Source organism: Danio aesculapii, chromosome 16 (assembly GCF_903798145.1).
Source record: "Danio aesculapii chromosome 16, fDanAes4.1, whole genome shotgun sequence".
Classification (NCBI taxonomy): domain Eukaryota; kingdom Metazoa; phylum Chordata; class Actinopteri; order Cypriniformes; family Danionidae; genus Danio; species Danio aesculapii.
In genome coordinates this window covers 18,188,104-18,207,442 of record NC_079450.1, presented here as the reverse complement: position 1 = coordinate 18,207,442, position 19,339 = coordinate 18,188,104, and the positions used below count along the sequence as shown (strand labels likewise).

Below are 19,339 nucleotides of genomic sequence, written 5' to 3'. Positions count from 1 at the left end.
GCTACCATTTTCCAGATTTAAAAAGGTATAATAAATAATCTGATGGGTGTTTTGAGCTGTAATTTACAGGCACATTCTGGAAACACAAAGGATTTATATTAAATCTTGAAAAAGGGTTAAAATTGGTGCCCTTCAAAGTAACGCAGTAGTTACTTTCCTTGGTAGTTAGTTACTTTTATTATTATATACAGTGCTCAGCATAATTGAGTACACCCCATTTTGAAAATGAATATTTTTATCCATTTCTCAGGTAATATAGACGATATATTTTGGTGAGTTTAAACAAAACAGATTGATTAAACGGATATATTTATCAAAATGATATTTTCGGCTCCAAACTTATTTAGAAATTGAAAGATAATACAATTAAATTCAAGCTAAATATTGCAAAAATAAATTACAGCCTACAAAATTTCAACATTTTTGTTTCTCTTTTTTTTCCCTCTTTTTTTTTTTAAATTTGTATTTAGTATTTTTCTATAACATATAAATTCAGGTGTACTATTTTTAGGACCATTATCGTAAGTTATTCTGTTAGATAAGCTCCAGATTTGGCTTTAGTACTAACTAATTTAATGTATATGCACATATATAATATTATAGCGTCCTATTAAAAATATGAATTTAAAATATTGCTTGAAGGGGCTAATAGTTTTGACCTTAAAATTAAAAAAAAAAAAATATTAAAAACTGCTTTTGTTCTAGCTGTAATAAAACAAGTAAGACTTTCTCCAGAAGAAAAAATATCAGACATACGCTGAAAATTTACTTGCTCTGTTAAACATCATTTGGGAAATATTTAAAAAAGAAAAAAAAAATCAAAGGGGGGCTAATAGTTCTGACTTCAACTGTATCTGATGAACGCTTAACACTATTTAAGAAATAAATTTAAAAAATATATAAAAAAAAAAGGATAAATCATTTTGCATCATTTTGCAATTTACTTTTGGAGAAATAATTGACTTGGGATTGAAATAAAGCATAGTTTCAGCAATTAGGATTTTCCTTGTTGACTTGAGACACCTACAGTAGTAGTGGCTAGGAAAACAGTGGGAAAACCCGTCTGTGAGCATGATGGGTCAGCCAGGCTAAGCCACAGAGCAAACTTTCCATCCTAACCAGGAAAACATTGGATTTGACACTAACCATTCCATACCAAGTCACTGTGAAAAAAACAGGGGCCTGTTCATCTCAGTGGGAAAGAACTGGTAAAAGTAGCATCCTGCTTCTGCTTTTTATAGTAGCCAGTGTGGAATTGTGGGATCCCGCTGTGTAGTGTTCTGAATTCTCACCCACGTCACTTGCAATTTTTCACGTCTTCCCTCACAGCTGTATGGCCGACCTGTTTATTATGGCACCCATGGACAGGAAAGTTACTGTTTCATTTTATGGTCGGCAGAAACCTTCGCTGGGATATTGTCTTGTCAAACTAGTCACATCACACTTTTTAGAGTAGATCTATAAAGTTTTTAAATGCTGTGGAGGAAAAAAAATTTAAGCCCACATTTCATCACCCTTGAGAGTCGTAGAATAGTTTTCAAGTACTGCGTAATCCAGTTGGCTTTGCATAGTCTCTAAAATGGGGCATAAAATAAATGAATTTGTTCTATGCGCAAATAACTCATTGTAAAAACACGATTCCTTGTTGAATATAAAACAGTTGTTTTCTGCCAAAAAAAATAAGAATTGTGTTTTTTCAACTCATTTTAAATAAGTAATTTGAATAAGCAGCAAAAGTCTTTTTTTGAGTACTGATTTTTAAAATGATGTCTGGATTTTTTTATGTTTATGCTTTAAAATGTGACAAATAAGATAATAGTTCTTTTTGTTAAGCAATTTATTGGTCACTAGATTAAGTTTTTATTATAAAAATACTGTTGCTTATATTTTTGTTTATGAATAATATTCGATACCTCAGCTTTCGTTTATTCCAAATATTAATATTAACATGAATTGATTCTAAAAGAAATGTGTAGTTGTTTAGTCAAAAGCAAAGGCTTACACTAGGTGGTAAATAAGTAATGTTTCCTATTTTAAAATTTGGGGTCGGTAAGAATTCTTTTTAAATGAAAGTAAACAAATTTAAACAAATAAAACAAATTTATGTGGATTGGACATAAAACATTTAAGTTAACCTAATTGATTTGTATTAATTTCTTTTAGCAAATACACTCAAGTTCTGGTCCTCAAAGAAAGTTGAAAATTAAACTAATTAAATTAAAATCTAAATATGTGCTGCAAAATATGCTGGATTCCATTCATTTCCTTCATGTTGTCTTTACACAAATTGATAGTGTTAACTTAATTGTTTTATTTTTAATCAACTTAAATTAATAAAAACCCTTAAAAAAAAAAAAAAAAAATCCCAAAAAAACTTAAAAATTCAGCTCATTTTAAGTAGTTTTAGAGCAGCAAAATCTTTTTTTGAGTTTTTAGCTGTTTACCATATCAGCATGTAATAATGATTTTAATAAATGGTTTAATACTGAAGTAATGACTGCATAAAAATTAATCTTTACCAGAACAAGAATAAACAAACATGTCTTCGTAGTAACACCTATAATCATATCAACAAGACAGGACATGCACAAAGCAACTGGGATTAAAAGATCTCTTCAGCTCTCTGTGTTCAGCAGCACCTCAAGAATGAGTTTTACAAGTTTAAAACGTTTTTAAAACAGTGCATGTTTGTAATTAAGTAAAGATAGTAAAATCTCTGTTATTCATCACCACAGCTGCATGTCAGTACAATTATAAAAGAAGAAGCTTTAATCCCGGTTTGTGGACGTTAAATCAGGTTTATTTTGTACATTAACATAACGGCTATCCATACAGCAGTGGATATTCACATGTATCCTGTCAAATTTGGATGCAAAATCAGTGCAAAGTTAAACGTGTGTGTGCGTGAACTTTGTAACGACATAGTGTGTGACTCATCATTGCAGAAAGGCTTGAATTAACTCCACAACAAATACATCAAATAATCATTGGTAAAGTTCTTACTGTAGTATATATTACGTGAGATCTGCTTTCTTCATGTCTGTCACTGTGCTGTTTATCTGACGCAGCCGGAGATTGAGGCACAATCTGACAGGCACATGGGAACGGTGGGTGGGAAAGCTTGCTCATTTGCATTAAAGGCACAGGCAACAAAAACAGCTACAATGTGTTTAAAACAGAAAATTCCAATATTCTGAAAGGTGTAATAAATAATCTGATGGGTGTTTTGAGTTGAAACTTTACAGACATATTCTGGAGACACAAAAGACTCATCTTAAATCTTGAAAAAGGGCTAAAATAAGTGCGCTTTAAACAATAAAGCAGGTCATTTTTAATTGCAATAATTTTACAATATTATAGCTTTTATTGTATTTTTGATCAAGTAAATTCAGCCGGGTTGAGCATGAGACCCCTGTCAAAGACATTTAAAAAATTATTTTGAAAAATTATTTTGAACAGTGACGTTGTAAGTACATTATCATTGATATTATATCCAAATATGCAGGGAAAATAACTTTTTCGTCTAATTTCATTCACACCAGCAGCTTGAGCTTAAAACAGCACTTTCTTTATGACAAACCATGGCAGACATGGGAAACGTTTGGAAAACCAGTTTGCGGAGAGTGTTCGGAAAACTTGCATGTTCGGTTAACCCCACTGTTGTTGTTGTTTTTGTTTGCGTAGAGTTGCCTACAGGAGCTGAAGAGGCAGTTTCCAGACAGTCACAGAGTGAAGCGATTAGCAGGGATGCGGCTGGAGGCTCTGGAGAGGTAAGACACTCACCGCAGCACCGTCTTAACACCACGTCCTTGGATTGGGTGGAGGAGGAGGAGGGCTGTTCTGGGATGGAAGTGGCAGGATACGTGGGAAGGGAGGCTGTTTATTTTGCAAGCCACCGTTCCTTCTGCTAAGTGGAAAAGCAAGAGAGAACGTCTCAACCCTCGGTAGTCCTGTGGCTCTTTTGCCTGAGCGAGGAATTTGGAAGGCGGAAGTGGTCTCTCCCGCTATTATTCTGGGGGTCCCTCTATGCTTTTTTCACCTCTGTCTTTTTATTTGCCTCTCTGGTTGGGAAAACAAGGCCAGCCATACCAGCAAACATAGTACCCATGGTCAGCGTTTCCTCTTTCAAAGGATTTTGCCCTATCTCAATGGTGCTTTTTATGGTTGGTCTTAAAATGTGGTGTACAATGGAGCCAATACTTAAATAATATAACTACAAATTGATCTTGGATGACGTTAAAGAATGTTGTTTTTATTTTTATTTATAGTTTAAAATTGTGTGTGTGTGTGTGTGTGTGTGTGTGTATATATATATATATATATATATATATATATATATATATATATATATATATATATATATATATATATATATATATATATATATAAATAAATGGTAACCAGTGGGGATAGTAATGCATTACATTATTGAGTTACTCGCCAAAAAAAGTAACTAGTTGCGTTACTTAGTTACTTTTTATAGAAAGTAATGCATTACGTTACTTTTGCTTTACTTTTTCTGACCTGGCTGAGGCTTGATCTTTTTCAGAACTTGCAGGTTTTTTTTCTTCTTTTTTTTTAATAGAGAAGCTCTGCAATTAACAACAGCACTACCTTCATTTACCTTTAAAAAAAAAAAACACATAAAAAAAATTATGTAGGATCATGTTATCTTCGGAGAACTTCCTGATCCCAGAGCTATACCTGTCGTATATACAAATTAATTAAAGTTTAAAGCAATGCGTTTGCTACTTTTGTACTTTTTGTCTTATTAAAAAGTAAAATCACTGTCCATTCAGATAATCCACTTTTCGTTTTCTTCCATGTGTTCAAAATTAAGAGAATATTTCTACCACAGAAGTGTAAGGCTCTGCAGTCTTCCTTTCTGCCTGTTTCTGCATTCTCAAATATTATTACTTAATTTGAAAAAGTAATGTGTTACTTTACTTGTTACCTAGAAAAGTAACATTATCACGTAACTTGTGTTACTTATAATGCCTCACCCTCAACACTGCTGGTAACATTGCAGCCAGTAAGTTACTGCAAAAATACAATAAAATGTCTAACAATGTAGGATACTGTTTTTAATTGTAGCTTCTAGATTTCATTTGAATCCTGTAGTCTACAGAACCCAGGATATAGTGGCCTGATTTAGTTTAGTACATACAGGTCATACAGGATTTCTGAACTCAACCCAATTCTAGAGGTTTTCAAAAATGCATATGGTCAGATTAGTTTTGTACTATAAATGCTCATGCATTATAACAGCCATAATAGATCTGAATGTATGTTAATAGCAGGTGAGCAAACAATTAAGAAGGTCGTAAGATTAAGTCAATGTAGAGACCATTTCAATGTGGTCATGTCATTGGCCCATGAATATTTCCTGCTTGTTATCAAACTATTTCATAACTGTAACAAGAGGCAATTAAAGCATAACTTAATGTTAAAACAGCTCTCATAACAATATTTATCAATTTATGGCTCTTTTTGGATTCTTGGAAGCTATAGACATTAAAAATGTAAAACGGGATATACGTTGGGACCATTGTTTTTTTTACATTCCTCAAAATGTTCAATAGAATTTCTGCAGGATTTCTGGTCTGGCCACCATATCTTTGACATGTTTACCAGTTATGCCAGGAGATAATTACTCATTACAGTTATATTACTCACTGCTAGACTTTGCTGTAATTTTACTGTTATTTACTGCAAAAACGCCCAGTAAAATGCCACAGACATTCTTCAGTTCACTACTGTATTATGCACTAAATTGTGGGTAATTTTAAAACTTTTACAGTAACTTACTGCATATTAGGAATTTGCTGTGTTTTACTGTAATCAAGTACTGCTACTAAAGACACAAATAAGACTGTTAATGAAAAAAAATGAGTCACTTGTTTGGAATTTATTAGGAATTCAATAGTAAATGCTAAAAATAAAGGTTTTGTACTGCTAGTGTAAATACATTACAGTTAAAGTACTGTACAATTGTCATACTGTAGAATTAAAATGTGGTAAATGGGATTTTATCATAAAAAATTATTTTGCTAAGGCTAATTTACTGTAAAATGAAATTGTGTTAAGGCCTTGCTACTGTGAAGCACATTTACAGGTAAGGTACTGTAGAGGGGCAGCTGCAGTAACTTGCTGGCAACATGTGCTGCCAGTAAGTTACTGCAAAAATACAATAAAATGTCTGACAATATAGGATACGGTTTTAAATTGTAGCCTCCAGATTTAGTTTGAATCCTGTAGTCTACAGAACCCATAGTGGACTGATTTGGTTTAGTACATACAGGTGATGTAGGATTTCTGTACTCAACCCAATTCTAGAGGTCTTCAAAAATGCACATGGTCAGATTAGTTTCGTACTATAAATGCTCATGCATTAAAACAGCCATAATAGATCTAAACTAATGTTAATAGCAGGTGAGCAAACAATTAAGAAGGTCGTAAAATGAAGTAAATGTATAGAATTTCAGCAGGATTTCAGCTCTGGCCACCATATCTTTGACGTGTTTATCAGTTATGCCAGGAGTTGTTCGGTAATTGTGAGTGATTGCGCCAGCACGGTCAGATTAAATAAACTGCAAATTTGCGTCTAATTGCCATCAGACGCTCAACTTAAATAAAACTCTCCCCTACTCTCCCACATGGTTCAATCCTACATAAATAGAGTAAGTCAAAGCGGCTGGTGCCATGTGAGATGTGCCAGAGAGTGATTGAGCTCTAATGTGGATGTGAGAAGAGGAGTGGCATTGGAGCTCCGTGATAATAAGAACCAGAGCTGCCTCTGTTGTTTGTAACAGGTTTGGATCATAAGACTGGCTGTGTTAGCTTTAGCTGTGCAGGTTGTCTCAAAAAAAAAAAAGCAATCAGAGCAATTCCAGCGTTACGGATGTGACATTTGATGTAAAATCTCAAAACATAAATTCACATAGTAAGTATAGCTTCATCCCAATTTGCATACCTATACTACGCCCTAAAGGTATGCTTTTTTTTTTTGTGAAGGAAAAGTATATACTTTTGACTGTGTAACAGAAGAGTACGCAAGCTTTGGAACACGCTACTTCCTCGTTATGTTGGTTGCTTAGTCAATCATCCATATTTCTTTCGTATGTAATTACGTACCTTATTGGAGAAGCAGCAGCAGGATAATCAGCCATTCACAAATCTTTCATGCAGAGAAATCTCCTTAGGTGTTTGGATAATTATTCATTCAGAAGGTAATGTCCAGTCACGTCTTTACATACGATCACATTGTTGTTGCAGATGAAATATAACATGGAAAATGTGATTTAAATTTTTTTTCCAGTGGGCTAGATATTAATTTATAGTCATACAAACATCTTTATCAAAGCCTCTCTACTTGATGGTTGGTCTTGCGCGTCCACCATGATTGTAGTTCTAATCAAATTCTTGTCCAATGCACAATGTATTGTGGGTAATAATTTTTACCGGGAATAGTAAACCATCCAGGAACCTTTGGCATACTCTTTTCAACATACTATGATTTGGGACATACCAATTCTATTTTTAAATACTATTTAGGACAGGTAGGATGCGAATTAGGATGTGAATTATATGTTAACATTATATTGAAACATCTGTTTGTATTTTCCACAACAACTAACCACAGAGTTGTGGAATCATTAAAATACCAATCTGTAAAAATTTTTTGTATTTAAAATGAGGAAAATAAACATGCGTTATGGATGTGACAAAAAAAGGCAAGTTTACTTTATACAACATTCTGTAGAAATTCAGTTAATTAAACTGCACAACCCAAAAGAAAGGATGCTAAGCAAAAGGATAAGATTTGGCTCGCTATTGAACAAAAATGACTGATTTTATTTTATTTGAGGAAAAGGCTTCGTTATGGATGTGACACCTCTCTGTTATGGATGTCACAGATGTGAAATTGCCACTTGTGTATCTTTGGTAAACACTGACAGAGATATTTTTGAGTATTTTTACAATACTTTAAAATACAAGCCTACACAAAAAACTTAGGGTGCTTTCACACATTTGGTCCACACCCGGGTTCTTTGGCGTCAGAGAACGGTACATTTAGCTAGTGTGAACGTGTCTTCTGAACTCTGGTGCTCACCCATGAATCGTACCCGAGTCCGCCTGGAAGAGGTGGTCTGGGGTACGGTTCACGCGAACTCTGAATGTAATCGTACCAAATAATGGAAGTGAACCGCTGACTGTACAACAAACTATCGTTTTCATAACATTCATTCGTGTCTGTGTGTGTGCGTCTGTGCATCACGTACTGTACCTTGGCGACAAGCGGGGCTGAGCCAGGGCAATCACATAATATAATGTCTGCTTGTCTCCTTCAAAAACAGCTTCTGCAGACATTTTTGCAGAACGTTTCACTGTCTGAATTGCTTTCTGTATGTCCAAAACCAAAAGATTCAGTAAAAGCAGAACGACCGCAATGTGTGGACGTCTTTACATTTTGGCGCTTGGCTTTCGTGCCGTCACCTAGCAACAGCCGTACACACAACAGCAGTTCGATGACGCAAGCGTATCGGGGTTCAGAAGGAAAAAGACTGTGTGAACACAAACCAACCGAGAAGGTGGCAAGGGGGGACAATTGAACTTGGGTACGGTCCAGGCAAGTTGAACCAAGTGTGAAAGCACCCTAAGAAATGGTTTTGCTGTTTTGGTGAACACTTTTTTTATGGCAAGGTTGAAATTTGCATGGAATTGCTCTACATTCATTTTTCATTCGACATGAGAAGTGAAGTGCTGTGTCCTTCCTTTCTTTAGAAAACATTGTATTAAGTCTGCGTAGTAATTTGTGACATTGTCCAACCCTTCACTCAAAAAATTATATTTTAGCTGCTTGTTCAAACTACTTATTTAAAATGAGCTGAATCAACACAATTCTTGAGGTTTTTTTTATGCGACAACTTAATTGTTTTATGGTCAATCTACTTTGGTGGTCTACTAAGTTGTGAAAACAATTAAGTTAACTTAATCAATTTGAGTTGGTACAACATGAAGGAATTATGTGGAACCCAGTATTTTTAACAGTGTTGGTTCAGGTAAAGGGCTTGTCTGTTTATTTATTTTATATTGCATCTGTTACTCATATAAGTCTTGCCTCGGAAGAATGCCTTTAAAGCAAAATGTGTTTCGAAACAATGCCTGATTTGTGGTGAAAGTGCAGGCTGATTTGTTTAGAGGTAAATCAAAGTGCAGGCAATCATGTTTGCGGATTGCACTCTTTGTGGAGCTAGTAAACCTCGACACAGCACTGGCTATTTGAGCAGCTATGGTAATGACTGTTTATTTCTGCCACTTGGATACGAAGCCTCGGTCACTATAGAAACAAGCCACTTTGTATACAAAAAGTTGGTCACTGTGAACTTCATTTGATAGCTCTTACCGGCTCATTTCACATGACCGGTGTTCCTGTTGATTATCCTAAAACATGATCTCTCTGTTTAAAGGTATGACGATGCCAATAAGCTGTACGACTCAATACTACAGGACGACCCGACTAATACGGTAAGGAAAAATGTGGTTGGAACTTGTTGTTGGTGTCTAGATGTTAGCCGTATATGTGAAACTCTTTCTGTCCTCGCTGACCTCAGCCCCTAAAATCACATACAGGCAAATGCAGCATGCACAAGTGTGTGAGCTAACAAAGACCATTGATTTATGGACTTCGGTTGCATTAAACATGGCTGGGGCAACCTCAGCAGAAATAAATGCCTTGTCTTCTGAGGATGGGGATTTATCGCTTTTCCTGAGACTCCATAGAGAATTCCCAGGGGTGCAAAAACAGTTATTTATTTATTTTTTGGCTTTGTTTTTTTTACCTTTAACCTTTAGGTAACCTAAAGCAATAGGTCATCTGAAAATGAAAATTCAGTCTTCATTTAATCACTCTCATGTCAATTTCTTAACAAAACAAATTGTTTTTGGAGATTTCTTTTCCCCCCTGCAAATTGCTTAGTCTTGTTTTTGTAATGATTCATCCACGTATAGACTATAGTAATTTCTGGAGTTTGAATTTCAGCATCGTTCTCCAGTATTAAGTGTCACATCTTTCAGATATGAATTTATTGCTTGAGAATCACTTCCTAGCAGTATTTAATATTTCTATGAAAAGAAGATTTTATAATTGCTTTCATAACTGCTCATAATTTAATTTGCTCATAATTAAATTTTTAATAATTAAAAAAATGGAAAAATATCAGATGTGCTGGATTTGTTGCTTAAGCAGCATCTCCTATGAAAAACAATAGTAAGAAGACAGAAGCTTTTGCAATAAACAGTAACTTTCGCAACAGTAAATGTTTGTACTTTCTCTAACTTTTTTACTTATTGCTTTCTTGCTTAATAATCAATCGTAATTTATATTAAAAACTTTATAATAAACTTTATTATTTTATAATTAAACTTTATAATAAACTTCCTATTTATAATTGAAACTTATTCTTAATTTATAATTAAACTTTATAACAAACATTCTTAATTTATAAGTCAAACCTTTATAACAAACATTCTTAATTGTATAATTAACTTTATAACAAACATTCTTAATTTATATTAAACTTTATAACAAACATTCTTATTATAATTAAACTTTATAACAAACATTCTTAATTTATAATTAAACTTTATAACAAACATTCTTAATTTATAATTAAACTTTATAACAAACATTCTTAATTTATAATTAAAAACTTTATAACAAACATTCTTAATTATATAATTAAAAACTTTATAACAAACATTCTTAATTTATAATTAAACTTTATAACAAAACATTCTTAATTTATAATTCAACTTTATAACAAACATTCTTAATTTATAATTCAACTTATAACAAACATTCTTAATTTATAATTAAAAACTTTATAACATTTTTAATTTATAATTAAACTTTATAACAAACATTCTTAATTTATAATTAAAAACTTTATAGCAAACATTCTTAGTTTATAATTTAAAACTTTATAATAAGCATTCTTAATTTATAATTAAAAACTTTATAACAAACATTCTTAATTTATAATTAAACTTTATAACAAACATTCTTAATTTATAATTAAAAACTTTATAACATTCTTAATTTATAATTTAAAACTTATAATAAACATTCTTAATTTATAATTAAAAACTTTATAATAAACATTCTTAATTTATAATTAAACTTTATAACAAACATTCTTAATTTATAATTAAACTTTATAGCAAACATTCTTAATTTATAATTAAAAACTTTATAACAAACATTCTTAATTTATAATTAAAAAATTTATAATAAACATTTTAATTTGCAATTAAAAAGTTTATAATAAACATTCTTAATTTATAATTTAAAAAGTTTATAATTAAACCTCAATTTTATATTTTCTATTCCACAGATTAAAGTCATTCACATAATCTCTTTAAAGTGTAAAGTGGATCAGACTTAAGTTATTTTAAAATGTAAGAATCTAATAGGTATTAAAAGCTCAAATGTACTGTTTGCTTTGATTTGTATTGTCCTGACATAACGCATAAAGCCTGTTTTCCATTTGCTGTATATTTATTGAGTTTCAGTAGAGTTGTTTGCAGTGTCCAAATAGTATCCATCTCCATGTTTTTCAATATCTTTCCACTATTGCTTCAAAACATATTGTACCTGCCCTTCATTCTTACGTAAGGAGTGTGCGGCCATGCACAAAAATAAATGTTTTGCCGTGTTTTTATAACCTTATTTGTTTTGGCCCTTCCTGGTAGACACAAAACACATTTTTTTGCACTGTCTTTGCACATGGACTTGATTAGATGTTTTAAACATTCTCTCTGGACTGGCAAAGTGTGTGTGCGATGAAGCGGATACTCTTGTTCTTTGGACTTGGTGCGCATATTCCACACCTCACCGTCTGTCTGTTTTGAACACATGGAGGCTTTCCTGGCAAAGTCAATAAACTCTCATGTGGACCCCCTTTCACCCTCTCTCTCTCTCTCTCTCTCTCTCTCTCTACTTGTTTTCCCACTTAAATGGACGGTTCATTGCTTTAATAATCTATTTAATTTGTTTATCAGATCAAATTTTTGGTGGCTGTTTACATTATTTTTTTTTAAATATGGCCAATTGTCAACTGCTTACAGTAATTAACTGACATACATGTACTGAAGTATAAAAAACTGCATGCAGTGCACTGTCATACAGACGTGAATAAAAAGGAGACTTTACTAAATTCAGCGTTCAGAAACCATACAGAAAGGAGCCAGATAGTAAGCTAATTTTTAAGCATTCATTGTGTTAAGCATTCATAAGCTTGTTCATTGTAGAGAAGTCTTGAAACAGGCGCTTTAAACATTTTTACAGTATTGCATTAATGTGAAGCTGAGCAGTGAATCCCACAATTAAAAAAAAAGTTTGCATACTTATTATGCTGACTACTATAATCTGCAGGTATCAGAAAAATATGACTATTGTAGGGTTTTTCATTGAATTCATGACAAGTGCTTAGCGAGAATTGCCATTTATTCAATCACACAACTCCACAAACTGTCATTTTTCATTTAAGAAAAATATGTTTTGAAGCACAGATTTCAAGAATTGCATGTAAGAAAAGTCTTGCAAAGTTCCTGGGATTTATCTTGTCTTAACTTGTTTCATATGATGAGTTTTGTGAGTCTGGCACTTGGCTGTATTGGAAGTAGAACTTTATGTAAGTGGCCCAAATCAGAATCAAAAAAAGCTGATTGCAAAGGGTTTGTGCTGTTCGCTTGGGCAAAAAAACAAATAAATAAAAAATCTGAAAGTATGACTTTAGCCTTCCATTCTTCCAGGGATATGTATTAATAATGATATGGTCACTCCTTTTATAAAATGATAGGAAAAATAAAACAAATAAACTAAAGTTCTGATTTTGCTTTACTGAAATCTTACTGATGTCACTTCCATCATAATTTAAAACATGGTGTAAACCTGCCAAGGAGAGCAGGACCTGTGGGCCACCTTATGACTATAGGGCCACTTTATTGTGCTTTTTATCATCTGGGAGCTTGACAGCTCCAGTTCTGTTTTGTAACTTTAAAATAAGGAGGCCAGGATATTCTTCAAAAATGCACTTTTTGAGTTCCACCGAACAGACAAGCGGTTTTGGAGCGAGTGCATAAATAATGACCGAATTTTCATTTTTTGGTTTTTCATTCTTAAACTATTGCTTTAAGCTATCACCATCTTCATCTTGTGGGTAAAAAACACACTGTCCTCCGTCCCCTCGTCCCTGCATTTGTTATATCATTACCATTTGATATTTATTTAACTATCTGTTACTGTTGGACCAAACTGCTCCCATCCGTCTTTCTCCCTCTGAAAGCGAGAGGGCTGTTCTGTTTGTTTTTTGTGCATTTCAACCGAGGCACTCTTTCCTATTCCCATGATCAAGGTTAAATTGCAAGCACATTTAACGGCGTGTAAATGGGAAGTTGAGAAGATCGGCATAAAATGGATATCATCAAACCAGTGCGGTTACATTATTCTTCGCAATCTAGTAATCATATCGCTTTGCCCCTCTGTTAACATCCAAAAGATATGAAACAAATTTCCCCTTGGGGAAATTTGTTTCCCAGTGTCCTAGTGTTATCCAAGCCAAACACACTTTGTAAAGGAATGTGGCATTAGCGTGACTTTTGCGAATGTCCCCATCGAAGTAGTACATTTTACTTTATCTAGAAATATGATAGCACATTATTAAACAGAGTAGACATCATTTGAGCAATATAGTATCTACATGCAGTCTAATGCACATACTTTTTAAACAAATCTCATGATAGTAGAAATGTGCATTTTATTTATGAACTGTTATTTAACCCGGTTTTGAATGGACTTTTTAGGCACAGTTCAGCAGAAAAAATCTGTAAGTCAATTTGTCCATCATGCTGTGTATTTATCATTCTGTCGTTTCTCTCTTTTTCTATCATTGTTTGTTCTAATATTATTATTTTGTTAGATGGTTCTATCTAGTATTCTGTTGTTCTATGTATATCCATATATCTGTTTATCTGTCATAACAATATAATATCTATCCACCTATTGTTGTACAAGTTACCTGTTTTTCTTTTTTGTGTCTTTGTCACAAGTCTACTTATGTCATTCTATCAATTTTGTTTATTCATTTGTTTGTTCGTTCGTGCGTTCATTTGGTGTGTCTTTTGTTCTGTTTATTATGTCTATCTTTCTGTTTGTTAGTTCTAATGTCATTGTTTTGTTATATGGTTCTATCTATTTTTCTGCTCATCCATCTATCCATCCATCTATCCATCCAACCATCTGTTAGTCCATCTATCCATCCATCCTTTGTTTTATCGATTCATTGTTGTATCTGCAGTGTGTAAGCATTGTTCCACCAATCCTTAATTTCATTTACAATATCCATCCATCCATCCATCCTTTGTTTTATCGATTCATTGTTGTATCTGCAGTGTGTAAGCATTGTTCCACCAATCCTTAATTTCATTTACAATATCCATCCATCCATCCATCCATCCATCCATCCATCCTTTGTTCTATCGATTCATTGTTGTATCTGCAGTGTCTAAGCATTGTTCCACCAATCCTTCCTTTCATCTACAATAGTATCTAACTGTCCATCCATCCATCTGTCCATCTATCCGTCCATTCTATCCATTCATCCATTAACTCTATCCAATTTTCTGTCCAACCATCCATGCTATCTATCTGTTCGTCCATCGATTCATTTATCCATCCATCATTTGTTCTATCGATTCATTGTTGTATCTAAGCATTATTACACCAATCCTTCATTTCATCTACAGTAGTATCTAACTGCCATTCATCCAAGTTGTACATCATTCTTATTTCCATCCATCCGTCCATCCATCCAAGTTGTACATCATTCTTATTTCCGTCCGTCCATCCATCCATCCATCCATCCATCCATCCATCCATCCAAGTTGTACATCATTCTTATTTCCATCCATCCATCCATCCATCCATCCATCCATCCATCCATCCATCCATCCATCCATCCATCCATCCATCCATCCATCCATCCATCCATCCATCCATCCATCCATCCGTCCATCCATCCATCCGTCCATCCATCCGTCCATCCATCCATCCATCCATCCATCCGTCAATCTATCCATTCTTTGTTCTATCGATTCATTGTTGTGTCTAAGCATTGTTCCACCAATCCTTCATTTCATCTACAGTAATATCTAACTGTCCATCCATTCGTCAGTCTGTCCTGTCTAAAGGAATGTGGCATTAGCGTGACTTTAGCGAATGTTTCCATCAAACTAATACATTTACTTTATCTAGAAATATGATAGCATGTTATTAAACAGGGTAGACGTCATTTGAGAAATATAGTATCTACATGCAGTCTAATGCACGTACCTTTTGTTTTTTAATCTCATAATAGTATAAATGTGCATTTTATTTATGAACTGTTATTCAACCCAATTTTAAATGGCCTATTCACGCACCGTTCAGCAGAAAAATCACTGGAAAATACTGTCCAACCACGTCTCATTACCTCATCAGTCTCTCGTAGAAACCGTCTGCAACCATCATCTCCTAAAAGGAAATGTGCATTTGCGAATGATCACTCAGACAGCCTTCATTTTTTTGTGTGTGTGTTCACCAGGAAGTCTGGGAAATGAAGTGAAATGGGCTGACAGATTCTAAAAGCTCTGCTTGATAGCTTTGTGAAATGTCATGCTGTGGGATTTTGTGCTTTCAGGACTTATCAGTTTGATTAGGTGGCTCTCGATGTTAAAACAGGCCATCAGTGTAAGCATCAAGGGCACGTTTTTGATGTACAAAAGACTTCCCACGTCTTATCTTTATTCTGAATGCATATTGACAGGACGTGGTAGGCTTGGTAGGAAGCACCCACTTGTGGAAATGTTGAACCACCCTGACACAAGTAGGTCCAGCCCAGATTTTCTGATGGCCTAGAAGGGGATTTACCCATTTCTTGATCTCCAAATGCAAGTCGCCTCCCGTCAAATCTGGGAAGAAAACGGAGCCATTGTGCAATGGCAACTAGACTTGCGTTTTCCCACAATTCAATCCCTTTTGGCTGGGTGCAGCAAGATGGAGGGAACGAGAGATTGTGGTATGAGAGGGATGACATCATTTAGGTCACCTGTCTATAAATGCGAGGCTTATCTAAACGCTGTGTTTTTTAACATGTTCAGTGGAATGGGATGAGGGCATGATCCAAGAAAATGGCGGAAAATTGGCGACTACTGTGAGGACTTGTGAGGCATCCCAGCATGCGGAGCTGAGATTGGAAACTGAACTGTTGTAATTATAGGCTGTGGAATAGATGTGGTACCCATTAACCAAAATTGTTGAATCAACAAAAATTGCTCAAGGTTTCTCTGCCATGGTGGTGTCCAAAAAATGCTCGAACTCCTAGCCCTTCCATTGCTCATTATGGTCCAATACCTACAGCAATGATTTGGAGAAATTCTTTTTGGCTCTTATCAATCCGTGTGCTTTATCTGTCTGTCTCTACATCTGTCTATCTTTCAATAGATCTATATTCAATGGTAGGTAAAACACAGCCCCACCCCAAGCTCAGTCTCTCTGTCCTTTTTATCTATCGTTGTATTGGTTTATTGTTCTACTGTTCTATCTAAAGTTCTGTTGTTTTCTGTTTTTGTGTCTGGCTGTATGTCAATTTGTCCATCATTCTATGTATTTATCATTCTGCCATTCTGTTGTCTGGTCATTCATCATATCTATCTTTCTATCGATCTATATATTGTTCTATCTATCGTTCTATTGTTCTATGTATCGTTCTATCTATCGTTCTATCTATCGTTCTATCTATTGTTCTATCATTCTATCTATCGTTTTGACATTCCATCCATCCATCCATCCATCATTTTGTCTTTTTATAATTATATAGATATAGATTCATTCATTCATTCATTCATTCATTCATTCGTTCTATTGTTCCATCCATCCATTCATCCATCCAAGTTGTACATCATTCTTATTTCCATCCATCCAAGTTGTACATCATTCTTTTTTCTATCTATCCATCCATCCATCCATCCATCCAAATTGTACATCATTCTTATTTTCATCCATCCAAATTGTACATCATTCTTATTTTCATCCATCCATTCGTCCATCCATCCAAGTTGTACATAATTCTTATTACCATCCATCCATCCGTCTGTCCGTCAGTCCGTCAGTCCGTCCAAGTTGTACATAATTCTTATTACCATCCATCCGTCCGTCAGTCAGTCCATCCAAGTTGTACATAATTCTTATTACCATCCATCCATCCATCCATCCGTCCGTCCGTCTGTCCGTCCAAGTTGTACATAATCTTATTACCATCCATCCATCCGTCCGTCCGTCCAAGTTGTACATCATTCTTATTTCCATCCATCCATCCATCCATCCATCCATCCATCCATCCATCCATCCATCCATCCATCCATCCATCCATCATTTTGTCTTTTTATAATTATATAGATATAGATTCATTCATTCATTCATTCATTCATTCATTCGTTCTATTGTTCCATCCATCCATTCATCCATCCAAGTTGTACATCATTCTTATTTCCATCCATCCAAGTTGTACATCATTCTTTTTTCTATCTATCCATCCATCCATCCATCCATCCAAATTGTACATCATTCTTATTTTCATCCATCCAAATTGTACATCATTCTTATTTTCATCCATCCATTCGTCCATCCATCCAAGTTGTACATAATTCTTATTACCATCCATCCATCCGTCTGTCCGTCAGTCCGTCAGTCCGTCCAAGTTGTACATAATTCTTATTACCATCCATCCGTCCGTCAGTCAGTCCATCCAAGTTGTACATAATTCTTATTACCATCCATCCATCCATCCATCCGTCCGTCCGTCTGTCCGTCCAAGTTGTACATAATCTTATTACCATCCATCCATCCGTCCGTCCGTCCAAGTTGTACATCATTCTTATTTCCATCCATCCATCCATCCATCCATCCATCCATCCATCCATCCATCCATCCATCCATCCATCCATCCATCCATCCATCCATCCATCCATCCATCCATCCATCCATCCATCCATCCATCCATCCATCCATCCATCCATCCATCCATCCATCCATCCATCCATCCATCCATCCATCCATCCATCCATCCATCCATCCATCCATCCATCCATCCATCCATCCATCCATCCATCCATCCATCCATCCATCCATCCATCCATCCATCCATCCATCCATCCATCCATCCATCCATCCATCCATCCATCCATCCGATTTATGTCTAACTTTTGTTGTACCTGTGTCGATCTACATGTTATTATTTTTGTCTGTGTGGCTTTGTCTAATGCATCTGTCATTCTATCATATTGTGTGTTTGCTTATTCATTCATTCGTTCGTTCGGTCTGTGTGTTGTTCTATAAATTTTTTCCATTCTTTAGTTTGTTTAATCTGTCTGCCTGTGCCTCTATCTATCATTTGTCTGTTCATCTTTGAAGTGGTCTTCATTTGCTAACACACTGCCTATTTCTGAACACTTAAAGGTAATGCTAACAAGCTGTTTATTTAAACACTGATTGACACAGCAGGCTTACACAATTCACTGACTTTCAGCACTTTCACCCAGCCTGTAATTCAGCAGGATAAACATGGTTGTGCTTGTGAAAGCAATTGAGGTCAATGAGAATCCTCCTGAGGTTGACCCCTAGAATTACACACAATTACAGTGCAGAACAAGATGGAGTTTGCAAAGGTCAAACAGATTTCTTCTGAACTGACACTGTTGTGTTTTGGTTCAATTCCATTTGATCCGTGTATTCCTCTTTCTTACATGGAGCATAAAACAAAGATATAATAAATTTCTTCTTTTTTCATTGCTTTTCATGCTTTTGTTTTTAGTTGCACAAAAAAACACAGTTGAAACCTTCCTCAAAATAAGGACATAATGATGAGTAAATAATGATTTAATGTTCATTTTTGGCTAAACTCCCTTTTTCAGAAAATTTATAGGATCTTATCAATTTCGACAGACATTTTTGAAACTTACAAGCCATTATTCTTAGAATTTTAGCGGGTGTTAGAAATGATTGATGAACTATTGATATTTTTGTCTCGTGCTATTCCTGAGACTGCAGATTTGGTCTGCATATGTTGAAAGCAATAGCCGGTCATTCTTATTTAAGGATAAATTTGAAGTCAGGACGTGTCAGTACACCGCAGCACTCAGAGTCAACCCCTCTTCACCCTGTGGGAACGACGGTTGCCTTTGAAATCCCTGGAGGTGGGCTCTCAACGGCAGTCTGAAAGCCGAGCCAGGGGTTGATGGA

The 19,339-nt window shown here is 34.8% G+C and overlaps 1 protein-coding gene across 1 annotated transcript in view; it reads left to right on the top strand.

The window, feature by feature from the left end:
* The window catches only part of emc2 (ER membrane protein complex subunit 2), a 73,173-nt gene that overhangs the window by 11,896 nt on the left and 41,938 nt on the right, over positions 1-19,339 (top strand). The window contains 2 exon segments of the mRNA XM_056475966.1: positions 3,685-3,770; positions 9,471-9,528. Coding sequence (XP_056331941.1) covers positions 3,685-3,770; positions 9,471-9,528 — 144 coding nt within the window.